The sequence below is a fragment of the Hemicordylus capensis genome, chromosome 1 (genome assembly GCF_027244095.1).
Source record: "Hemicordylus capensis ecotype Gifberg chromosome 1, rHemCap1.1.pri, whole genome shotgun sequence".
Taxonomy (NCBI): domain Eukaryota; kingdom Metazoa; phylum Chordata; class Lepidosauria; order Squamata; family Cordylidae; genus Hemicordylus; species Hemicordylus capensis.
Window position 1 is genome coordinate 452,791,677 of NC_069657.1, and position 12,766 is coordinate 452,804,442.

Here is a 12,766-nt window from a genome sequence, read left to right on the forward strand (position 1 = left end):
TACTGTGTTGGAGTGGCTCTGTTCCTTTCTTGGGGGGAGGGTCCAGAAGGTGGTGCTGGGGGACTACTGCTCGGCCCCGTGGCCATTGGCCTATGGGGTCCTTCAGGGTTCGGTTTTGTCCCCCATACTGTTTAACATCTACATGAAGCCGCTGGGAGAGGTCGTCCAGGGACATGGACTGAGTTGTCAGCAATATGCAGATGACACTCAGCTCTATTGCTCCTTGTCACATGATCCTATGGAGGCAGTGGATGTCCTGAATCAGGGGCTGGAGGCCATGATGGGTTAGATGTGGGCTAATAGACTCAATCTGGACAAGATGGAGGTAATGTTGGTCAGTAGGAGAGCCAATTTGGATGAGGTGATTTTACCTATTCTAGATGGGGTTGAACTCCCCTTGAAGGAGCAAGTACGCAGCTTGGGGGTATTACTGGACCCGGCTCTGCTTTTGGAAGTTCAGGTGGAGGTAGTGGCCAGGGGTGCCTTTGCATGGCTTTGGCTAGTGCGCCAGCTGCATCCCTTTCTCAAAAAGGCAGATCTGGCCACAGTTACGCATGCCTTAGTCATGTCATGGCTGGATTACTGTAACGCGCTCTACGTGGGGCTGCCCTTGAAGAATTTCTGGAAACTGCAGCTTGTACAAAATGTGGCAGCTAGGGTTCTATCTGGAGCTGCCCGGTGTGATCATATCGCACCTATTTTTGAAAGAGCTGCACTGGTTACCAGTGTTTCCAGGTCCAATTCAAGGTGCTGGTTTTGACCTTTAAAGCCCTCAACGGTTTGGGCCCAGGATACCTGAGGTACCGCCTGCTTCCAAAGGTTGCTGCCCACTTGACGAGATCATCTGAGGGGGCTCTGTTCCAGGTGTGGACAATGAGGGAGGCTCGGTTGTCATGCACGCGGGAGAGGGCCTTCTCTGTTGCTGCCCCCAGACTTTGGAATGCTCTCCCAGTGGTCTTTTGCTCCTCGGACTCCATCACATTTTTTAGAAAGCTTGTTAAATCTTGGCTTTTTATCCAGGCCTTTACATGATTGTTTTATTGCTGCTTCTGTGTGTTTTAATCCGTGTACAGTTTTTATGTCTGTATTTTATATATTTTAAATTAGATTTGTTGTCATATTTTTGGCTTAATACATTTAATTGTCATTTTTATTATGTTTTTTAAAATTTTTGTAAACCGCCTTGGGATTGTTTTTAATGAAAGGCGGTATATAAATTTAAAAGTAAATAAATAAAATAAAACAATGCAAAATGTGGCATCACCACGCTGTGATTTCCTTATAACCCATTGGCTAACACCAGCAAGGAAAGAGGAAACATTTCTGTGGTGATGTCTGGCTACATGTCTCTGACCTTTTACCAAGCCTGTCTAGGCTTACCGGGTTCGCCCTCAGAGTAGGGGTGGGAGGGGGTTGAGCATCACCCGGTGCCTCTTCCGTCCCAGGCTGCTTGCTCCTTGTGTCTTCCCTTCTCCGAGGGCCCCTGACACTCTCCACCAGCCAGCCTCCCATCCCTGGCCGGCTCCTTATATGCCTCCTCACAGGCTATGCATCATCCACCCCCAATTATGGGGCCAACGCCCCTCTTTATTCCCTGTAATTGTCTACAGCTACTGCCAATGCCTCTCCCCCTCCTCCTGCTCAGACCCCCTCCCTTCAGGAGGCGTGCTGCTGATGTTATCCTCGCGCACCTCCCCTTTGGCCCTTTCAGGGCTCTGTCCCTCCTCGAAGTCCCTGCCCCCTGGCAGTCTTTCCTCCGCTTCTCCCCGGCTGCCACCCATCCCTGTCTCCTTGGACCCCCTCACCACTCTGTCCTCAGAAGTAAGGACGGCCGGCCTCGCTAGACAGGTGATTAAATTGTTGTGCATGTGAGACAGGGCCTTCTCTGTTGTTGCCCCCAGGCTCTGGAATGCTCTCCCAGTGAATGTCCATTCTTTGACATTGGTGGCTGTTTTTTTAAAAAAAACTTATTTGTTCAAGCTTTTGCCCCTTAAGGGCTGTTGGATCAGCTTTGCTGCTTCTGTTTCTGTTTTTTTAATGTGTTTTTCGGAGGGGGGAAGAGTTATGCTTTTTATTGTTTAACTGATTTTAAGGTTTTAAATGTGATTTTTAGAGTTTTACTATATTTTAACTTTTGTAAACTGCCTTGTTTTCTTATGAAAGGTGGTATAAAAACTGAACAAACAAGTAACTCATTTTGCACATTGCTCCCTTTTGTAAGGGATACAGGAAGCATCTTCCTCCCGTCCCGTAGCAATGAGTTCTGGCCTACACAGTAAACTAAAATCTCTTGGGGACATGGCTTTTGACAATACCGCTTAACAACTCTGCCCCAATGTGCTTGCAAAGGTTACGCAAGAGTGGTTAGACGTGTGCCTGTTTCCAGTAAAAGCATCCTTTCAAAATAAGGCCAACAAACGAAAGAACAAAAACATCGTGGAGGCTGGTCAGTGGGCCATGCGTCTTGGCTTTGAAGCAGGCACAGCCTGAGCCTCAAGCAACACAACACTGCAATGTTTCACGCAGCTGCCCCGTGCTGGTTCTTTCTAGCTGACTGCAAAGATGAGACAAGCAGCTCAAACTCCTGCCATTTTGGAAAAGGCCGAAGGCTTGTGACACAAAGTGCCACAGCTTAGATGAGCATTCAGAGTCACAGGGATGGCAATGGGGGAGCCCACACTTGCACTAGAGTATGGAACATATGGAGGCTTAATCAATAACCGATACACACTTGGAACCAGCAAGCATACAGCAGGCATGGTTAGATAGGGTGAGTAGGCCTTCTATGAGTCATAAGCTTGAAGCATAAGAAGTTATTTTAAGACATATTAGATGTGCAGGGGGTGGGGGGGAAGGAACTAAGCTAACCATTTATCAGAAGAATCTGACCAAAATGTAAGTAGTCTGTTGTCAGCAAGGAACAGGCTGGTTTACACAATCCTTCAGAAGCTAGGACAAGTTCAGGATCGATATGCGCTCCCACTTTGTGATCGTGTGCTCATAAAAAGCCAAGAAGGAGGCGGGAAAATGATCATCAGCAAGGCTTCTGCTGGGTAGGAGGGCTCTGTCCTACCCAGCAGTTGCACCCAGCTGTTTAATGAGGTAGGAGGGGGAGAAACCCTACCCACTGGGAGGCTCACGGGCAATCACATCCCCTGCCTTCTACCTTGCTTTTCATTCACACATGGTTGCAAAACAGAAGCCTGCTCAGCTCCCAAACTTGGTTAGGACGCTTGTCCTATCCTGTTGCTGGTTGTGAGATCCAGCCTTGTAAGTGCTTAACTGCCAGCCGGAAAATTAAGAGTGTGGCTATTTAATATTGGGAGAGCATTTATTAGACCCAGACAAATAATAATTGTGGATCAGGATACCTGATTTGTAATAGTCTATCATAGCAGAAGACACTATATATGCTTAAAAATGGGTTTTGTTTCCTGTAAGAAAACGAAACAACAAATATTTATTTAACAAAAAACACTTTTCAACAAAAGTTTCCAAAGCAGTTTGTATAGAGAAATAATGAATGAATAAACAAACAAGCAAACAAACAAACAAACAAAATGGCTCCCTGTCTCCAAAGGGTTCACAATCTAAAAAGAAACCTAAGACACCAGCAACAGTGTCTGAAGGTCCTGTGCTGGGGGTTGATAGGGCGAGTTACTCTTTCCCTGCTAAATAAAGAGAATCACCACGTTAAAAAGGTAGGTGGTATGTAAAAACTATAGTCACTGGAACCAAGTTGCTTGTGGTTGGCCAGACCACCCCAGGTGTCTTGTCTGCCTGATTGTTATTGTTTGTCTAATCCACATTTGCAATTGCTGTTTTGAAGTTGTTAAGCTACAAATACATGTATAAACTTTATTTCTTGAGTTTGTTTTCCATTTTTCAAGCAGTGAACAATTCACTGGACAACAATCTGATAACAGCAGCCAGGTGTGTAGCTATCATTGAGCGGCTGGGTTCAAAGAATCCAGGGGCCCCAGCTCCTGAGGGGCCCCCAACTCCACCCCTCCCTATTTTCTCCATTATCTCCCTTACTCTGAGGGACCACCAGGAAGAGCGGCGAACACAGGCCCTCTCTCCCCTAGCTCCACTTTAGCTACCAGCAGCCAAGCTTTTGCCAGGAAAAACTGAGAGATAACTCAATAGTTTTAATAGCAAGGCAATGAAACTCTGCTGTGCTAGCAATCAAAATCTCCTTGATGTAAGCCATCGGTTTACTACATCAGTGAAGACTGAAATTCAGTTCAGTGTTTTTCTCTGGTGCAACGTGGTTTTCAAACTGGGTTCTGGGGAATACTGGATTCCTGGGAAGCATAACAGGGTTTCTGATTATTAATAGCAAACAAGTTTTCCTGACCGACGAGGCTGCATTTTCGATTTGTGTGGGCCAATGGTAAGGCCTAACAGGTTTGGCCAGTGACCACTGTAAACTCTGAGTGCACCACAGAATATGCCCTAGAATCTTCTGAAACATATCAAGTAGCTCAGCAAATGCACAGAGATCCACTGACAGACTGACAAGACGTACTAAGGGGAGGAGGTTTGAAAACCTGAATTTCTACTCTGTTGCTCAGATAGTTTTCCTGCCTCTTGCTGCTAAAAGCACTAAGAAAAATGGCAACTCCAGCAGACAGAAATACTTAAGAAGACAAACCAGGAACAATATAAACCAAAGTCATGCAAACCCCAGCTGTTCCAGCAGACAGGCAGCGACATCAACAAACATGTCATTCACAGTTCTGCATGATGAATTCTCTCTTCCTCAATGGAGAAAAAAAATTAGTCTACAGGGGCCCAAACAATCTGTGATGTAAGTGCACTGGCAGGAAATAGCAAGGCAGGAAACCTTGCAAGCCTAGAAAACTAATGCTGGCACTCAGAAACCTGGGAAACTTTTCAGCAATGTCCAGGTTGATGGCTATAAATGTGATGATGGCTTCTAAAAAAAATCGGATGCTTCTGGGAGGTCTCAAGGAACGCTAATTGCAAGTTCCACCCAACCATTACCTTTTGGTAGTCTTCTTTAGATCTCAGGGCAGCCTCCATCTGTTCCGGAGAGAAGGTGTAGATGGCAGACCGATACTGCGTGCCAACATCATTCCCCTGCCGCATCCCTACAATTTTAAAAAACAAATAGGAAGGGGTGGGTGGACAGGTTACACGTCTCCTGTCTGAATGCCCACAGGGTACAGAATTAATCAACTGACCTAATTTTAGCTCCCTCCTTCTATATGTTTAGAACAGCAGAGCCTTTATGGATTGTGAACCCATGGTTGTCATTTTCTTGTCAAGTGCTTTTCTCTCCTGCTTAAACAGATGTGAAGTGGGGGAAACTAAAGGCATGTTATGGTTTGGTGACATCAGCAGCAGCCGCCGCCAAGTACAACTATAAAGCACAAAGAAAAATCAAATGAGTGATTGCATTATGTGCTGCAGTTTCACTTACTGAAATCAAGAGGCTCCTAAAATATTTATTTGGCATCAGAAAAGTCACTCTCAGAATCAAATTGCAAAGAGGCCTTTCATGTCTCTCCTTCTAATGAATGGAGCGTGCTTATCTGAAGAGGTGGTTCTGCACCCTTGCAGGAGCTGGCAAGGTTTCCTTGTAGTCCCAACCTGCCTTAAAAAGAAACAGGGTTCTGTGCTGGCTCACTGCAATAGAAGGCTTAGGTTCAGTTCTTGCTTCATCTGTGGAGAAAACAGACTGCAGACCAATGGCAGGCTGTACCCTACAGCAAGAAGATTGGTGTGTGTGTGTGTGTGTGTGTGTGTGTGTGTGTGTGTGTGTGTGTGTGTGTGAGTGTGTGTGATGGCTGTGCCTGCATAATTTATGGCAATGCACTGCTAGCTGGCACGCAAGGTTGCACTAGAACAGCATGGGAGGAGAGCTGGCCTTGTGGTAGCAAGCATGAATTGTCCCCTTTGCTAAGAAGGGTCCACCCTGGTTTGCATTTGAATGGGAGACTACATGGGAGCGCATTTTCCTGAGGGGATGGGGCCATTCTGGGAAGAGCACCTGCCTGCTTGCATGCAAAAGGTTTCAAATTCCCTCCTGGGCATCTCCAGATAGGGTTCAGAGAGACTCCTGCTTGCAACCTTGGAGGAGCTGCTGCCAGTCTGTGTAGACGATGTTGAGCAAGATGGACCAGTGGTTTGACTCTGTGTAGGCAGCTTCCTATGTTCCTAACATGGATGGATGCTCCTGGGCTATTTAACAGCCACCAAGCTTTGTGGTCAAACTGAAAGCTGAAAGTGGCTGCAGCATCATCTTGACCAGCCTAAATGCTTTTTTGGGTGGCCACAGAGCAATATACCAGCACAACCCTCCATGCTTGGAATAATGAGGGAAGCAATCATAATGGGAACATACTTTACAGGTAGCACAGCAAAACACACTTGCCTCCCATAGAAGCACCACTACAGCTCTGTCAGCACAAGCCATTCCATGTGCTATTGCAGCTACGTTGACCTAAATTGGGGTGGGCCAACCTGAGGCTCTCCAGCGCTTTTTGGACTCTAACTCCCAGCATCCCCATGTCATTGTGCCATGCAGAAAACAGAAGCACTTTCGGTACATCCAGAATAGCCTACAACATCCTAGAATCCTTTCATAGCAACCCCAACCTACCGGACTCCAGGGGCGTATCTAGGGTGGGGCAGGCAGGGCACGTGCCCCGGGCGCCACTTGATGGGGGGCGCCATTTTTAAAAATTAAAAAAAAGGCCACCAAAACAAAACGGCCACCACGCATGCTCTAATGGCCTCTGTGAGGCTCTAGGCCATGCCAGGCCTCACAGAGGCCATTTGAGCATGCACAGTGGCCATTTTGTTTTCAGCAGCCATTAAAAAAATTATTTTAAAAAATGGCCACTGCACATGCTCAAATGGTCCCTGCGAGGCTCTAGAGGCCAGCAGGGGGAGGGGGAACTTTTGCACGCACACACACCCCCACAGCCTTTAGGAAGCCCCCTGAAGGGGCTACAGATTTTAAAAAATTTAAATTAATATAATATAAGTCACTGTACACATATTTAGTTTGGCATGATGTACAGAGAATCGGGGTTTGTGAATACTGAGCTGAAGCTTATGAGCTAGGATTGTATTCATCTGCTCTACTTTGCTTCTTGTGATTAGTGAGTTAAATGTGATGTCTTAATAATATGACTATTAATGGTGAGTTTGTCTTTGAATCAGTCTGAAATCCTTTGTATTAAGACCCACTGGGAGTTTCTTGCTCTCTTTCTCTCATTTTAACTGTCTTTCTGAAATACTAGAATATATTCCAAGCAGTGACACAGTTTACTCTGCATATCCTTTAATTATTTTCAGATTATCTGGGAAAAGTCAAATTCTCCATTTATTTTTAAAACTTATGTAATAGCTATGCTACAATGCATAGTAGAGAATTAGACAGGCACTTCTGTTTAGTTTTCCAAGTACACCTCCACATAGTATTTGGGTATTTCATGAGCCCCAGCATACTGAAATTTGTCATTTTCTGGCATTTTTTGGTCTGGCTACGTACACTGCTAAATAGTTTTTTAAATATTAGATTAATGAGCTTGACTTGTATTTTTCAGCTGGTATTATGGTAAAGTTATCTGAAAGATGGGTTTCAGATGTTTGGATAGGGGGCGCCATTTCAGTGCTTGCCCTAGGCGCTATTTTCCCTAGATACGCCTCTGCCAGACTCTGATATATTTTGCAATGAGTGGAAAGCAGAATGGATACATCCAGATGGAGAATCCATTCTGCGCTTCCCCGCTGCAAGCAAATCATGAGGTTCTACTCACCTCCAACATGAACTTGCAGTGCACAGGTGTTCTGAAAGTCACATATAACACACTGCTAATCCCCTTCCCCAAAAGAGACAAAAACTGAACGGAACCATTTTCACTCTCTCCATGCTCAAAGGATCCCAGTGATAATGGAGACAAATTACTCCAATCTGCAACTCTCTTTGGCACGGTGCAATGAATCTGTAATGGGAAGCTTGTTCATACTTTGGCTGTAAAAATGTATTGGTGATTTACAGAGGTTTTTGCCACTGTCACTTATATTCTGATATATCGATCAACCATTTCCCTCTCCCCCCAATCAATATCTGCTGAGTTAAGACTAATAAAACTCCCTTCCTGCAGCTCATCATAGGATTATTTAGCAGAAATCATTTGTACCGTGTCACCCTGGCTTGATCTCATCACTCACTGTAACGATTCTCTGAACAGAGCTTAAGAGTTGCCAAGGGAAAGGAAAACTCTGAAGAGAAGGTCATGGTATGCTAATGAGCTGGCAAGAGGGCTGTCCCACTAGTTTGGCAAATGGGATGTTTGCCCCCAGCTTGCTGCTGCTGCTGCAGTTGTCTCCCAGCACTGTTTGGGCCATTGTGCTGGGGGGGAAGAGAGACAATCACCAAATTGTGGTTCCTTTACCCCACCCCACCCCAATTCTCCAAAGGACAGAAAAAAACATAAGTCAGGAAGCAACAATGGCTATATGTGGTGAGACAGGGAAAGCAACAGAGCAATGAGATTGCTGGTAGCAGTCACTGACAGAGACGGGGGCATGAAGACTTGAGCCTGGCTTCCTGCTCAGGATTATCCTGCTGAAGCTGATGACATACTTAAAACTGATTCTCCGGACTTCCTGCTCCTGCTCCTGCTCCTCCACCTCCATCACCACCAGCAAAAATGACATAATTTACAGTTGTGAACAAAGTTGGCTGACTGGTGCTGGTATTAATACTGACCCCAAGTTAAGGCACAAATACAAATATATAGCAAAACACACACACACACACACAGAGAGAGAGAGAGAGAGAGAGAGAGAGAGAGAGAGAGAGAGAGAGAGAGAGAGAGCTTTGAAATCAAAGTTTCCAAAGTGATTTAGGAATGGATGGATGGATGGATGGATGGATGGATGGATGGATGGATGGATGGAATGGACTCCTGTCCCCAAGGGGCTCACAATCTAAAAAAGAAACATAAGATAGACACCAGCAACTACCACTGGAGGGATGCTGCTGCTGCTGCTGATGCTGCTGCTGCTGCTGCTGCTGCTACTACTACTACAATATTTATATACCGCTTGTCAACCAAAGTTCTCAAAGCAGTTTACATAGAAAAATAAATAATACATCAAGAAGGTGGTCCCCTGTCCCCAAAGGGCTCACAATCTAAAAAGAAACATAAGGCAGATACCAGCATCAGCCACTGGAGGGATGCTGTGCTGGGGTTGGATAGGGCCAGTTGCTCTCCCCCTGCTAAGTATAAAGAGATCACCATTTTGAAAGATGCCTCTTTGCTTAGTTAGCAGGGGTTGGGGATGGATAGGGCACTCTCCAGGTTCCTCATAAAGAGATGCTAATGTCCCAAGGAAGCAGATATCTATCCTCATCGGATGTTGCTGGGATTCATTTCCAGTGACATCATTAAAAGGCTCAAGGATTTTGCTGCTGCTAAGACGGAATGGACTAAACTGCTTTCCAGAGTCATGAAAAATATTGTCTCATAATAACTAGAAAGATGAATAGAAACTCTGAATTTAAGAGTGCAACCTCTACTTTATGATATAACTGTTATTATACCAATTCATTCTGATCCAATACTGCTTAATGACCTTTTGAACAGAGGGGATGGTGAATGTATTGTAGCAACTAGATGGCATTTTGAATTGTTTTCGTGTATTACTAGCCGACCCCACACAGAGCATCTGTGCGCTCTTTGGGGTTACCTCTCCCCCCCCCCCCCAATTCTGCCCCAGTCTCTGCTTCCTGACCAAGGGCGGCCCGTGCCAGGCCCAGGCACCTCTCCTCCCCACCACCACTTCTCCCCCGCCCCACTTTCATTCTCCCCTCCGGGGCCTGCTCTGTGGCACAGTTCCGCTGCCCGCCTCTCATCCCCGCAGGGTGCTGGATCCATTTGGCGTGGCGTGGCTGCTCCGTCGCCTCACGGCTGCCGGGACCCGCGGCTGTGCCTCGGCGTGGGCTGGACTCCAGGTGGCCCAGCCGCCACCCCACCGCCGCAGCCAGGCCCGCCGCCTCCTTGCCTCTGCTGCCGGGCCCGCTGCCGCCTCGCCTCCATGGCCAGGCCCACCACTGCCTCGCCACCACGACGACCAATCCTCCTGGGTGCGCCTCAGCCTATCAGGCACCTCCGCTGCCCAGCCAATCAGCTGGGCGCCGGGACGCATATTCTAAAGGCACACCCAGGAGGATTAAATATACAGATAAGCTGTTTTAGAAAGTGTTTGATCAAAAGGTGTGGTGCACATTTATAAAATAAATATATACAAAAAATTGCATTATCATTTGAATTCTTAGGAGATCTTCCACATGAGCTCATGGCCACTGCTGGGAAGGTAGGAACTTACCTGCCTTCCTCGTTAGCCAAGCAGTGCCCGCCCGCCCCTCCGCCACGCCGCGTGCCCACACGAGCTGTGCCTGGCAATGGCAGGAGTTGGGAGCAGGAAGACTTTCCCCCTCCTGCATCCCAGGGTGCACTGCAATAGGAATGTGGCTGCTGCTCTCCTTAGAGCAGCCGCAGTGCTCGGTGCGGCCACTCCTTCCCCTGGCCAGCTGCTGGAAATGGCTGTGGGCCCAGGGGAAGCCTTTTAACCCATCAGGAATTGCCCAGATGATCGCCAGTCAATGTTAAGCGAACCTATGGGTTAGCTGTCCATGTGAATACTTTTAGTATGTGTGTCGTTTCCTTACTTATTTATACTTCCAACAACTTCTTGAAGTAGGTTAGGCTACATGGTAATTGCACAAGAGCACTTCATGGCTGAAAAGGGATGCATATCAGGGCTTTGTGGAGATCTCATTCACTACTATAAGCAAAAAAAAGATACTGCTGAGACCAGGGTTCCTGTGCAAATGTAGAAGGAGAGAAACTTCAGGCAACAGGGGAGATAAAGAGTCATAAGGTAAAGTTGTGCTGTTGAGTCGGTGTCGACTCCTGGCAACCACAGAGCAATGTGGTTTTACTGACTCTTTAAAAAATCAGGTTTGACCTCTTGCAGATAACTAAGCATGAAATCAAAGATTAAAAGCCTACTGTAGCAGATTAAAGCCTTTGTCTCAGAGCAAGCTCATGTGAGGGAAAGAAAATGCTGAATCATTCCCTGCCAAGCTGCCTGGCTAGGCTTCTCCTAACACTATTCTGTAGTTTTATTGGTAGGTTCAAAATGCTGCCACTAAGCACCTTAAAACTTGCTGAGAACCCGACCAGTGGACTGGGTGCTGTAATCCAAGGTCCCTCTCTGTAACTGGGTATTGGGCAAATAAAAAAACCCCTTCCACAGGATGAGAAAACTGATAGCTGCTGAATGTCTGAGGATGTATTTGGACCAGAGAAAATCCCCCTCAGGCCTCCCTTTTCCTGAGTTAAAAACCAACTCAGAAAGGTTTCTAAAAAGAAAATACCTTAAAAAACAGGGTTTTTGTGGGGGGGGGGGGTTCATTTCTGCAAACTGCTTCCATCTGAGGCTTTCTAAGATACAGTTAAGAATACTTAGTAGATTACAAAACCATGTGGGGGTGGGACCTAGAGAGCTGTTGCCAGGAAGAAGGGAGTTTTTGTTAGAAGAAGAGCTAGGCTAGAGGTGCTGAGGACATGCATAACTCTCCCAATTCTTGAAAGACAGGAGGGCAGGAAGCTTGAATTCTCATCCAGAGTTTGGTGAATTCAAGGAAAGGAAGCCTGTGCCTTGGCTTTGGGAAGATTAATTTAGGGAAAGGTTTGTTTAGTCAGAGTGGTGCAGTGGTTAGAGTGATGGACTAGGACCGGGGAGACCCGAGTTCAAGTCCCCATTCAGCCATGATACTAGCTGGGTGACTCTGGGCCAGTCACTTCTCTCTCAGCCTAACCTACTTCTCAGGGTTGTTGTAAGGAGAAACGTAAGTATGTAGTACACCACTCTGGGCTCCTTGAAGGAAGAGCAGGATATCAATGCTAATGCTAATGCTAATGCTAATAATAATAATAATAGTCGACTTTGTGTCAAGGAAGTTATATTTCTTTGCTGTGTGTGCTTTTGCATATTCTTGATACAGTTTTATTATGGTTTACCTGCAACGCAATTAAAATAAGAAACACTAGCCTACGCCCATCCTACCTGGGGCGTTGCAAAAGACCCTATAAACATTTAAACGTGCCTAAGACAACCTGTCTTTGTAATCTACTGAGATACTGAACCAGAAAGTTAAAGAATAAAGAATACTGAGGAACCCGAAACAAACCCAGTTTTGTAATAGTTTGACTCTCTGATTGACTTTATTTGAGCACCTAAATAGCCAAACAGGTCTGCTGAGTGCCCAAGGCCTACACAATAGCTGAGAGCTAGCAGGCATTTAGAGTCTTGGCTTGGAGTTATGCACTGGAGTGCCTTTTTATTTTGGTACCTGATCTTTTAGTCTGGGGGCTTATAGGGGAATGAGGTGCGTTGGGGGAGCTTGTGGGATGAAGTCTGAATCAGGCACCTAAAGGATGCTCTGGCTGACCAGCTTGGGGTGCGTGGGAACACTGAGGCAGACCCCTGCTGACTTGTGTCTGTAGAACCCACCTCTGCCTTTGAAAAGGTAATTATCCACAGAAGCTGGGAACTGAGACATAACAGAAGTCCAACACACATAATGGAACTTATTCCCAGGAGTAAGTTCACAGGATTGCAGGAAAAATCAACATAACATGAAACACTGCTTAAGTCAAATGCTCCACCCTGGAAGAGAATAGTTCTCAAGTATCTCTGCCATGGCTACCTG

At 46.2% G+C, this 12,766-nt stretch overlaps 1 protein-coding gene across 3 annotated transcripts in view; it reads right to left on the reverse strand.

The window, feature by feature from the left end:
• MSRA (methionine sulfoxide reductase A) overlaps positions 1 to 12,766 on the reverse strand; it is a 316,176-nt gene that overhangs the window by 93,857 nt on the left and 209,553 nt on the right. For all 3 annotated transcript variants that reach the window (XR_008306842.1, XM_053248931.1, XM_053248940.1), the window contains exon 5: positions 5,011 to 5,117. Coding sequence is in view for 2 of the 3 variants with exons in the window: in XM_053248931.1 (XP_053104906.1) it covers positions 5,011 to 5,117 (107 nt within the window). In the remaining variant the exon portion in view is untranslated. The remainder of the gene's footprint in view (positions 1 to 5,010; positions 5,118 to 12,766) is intronic.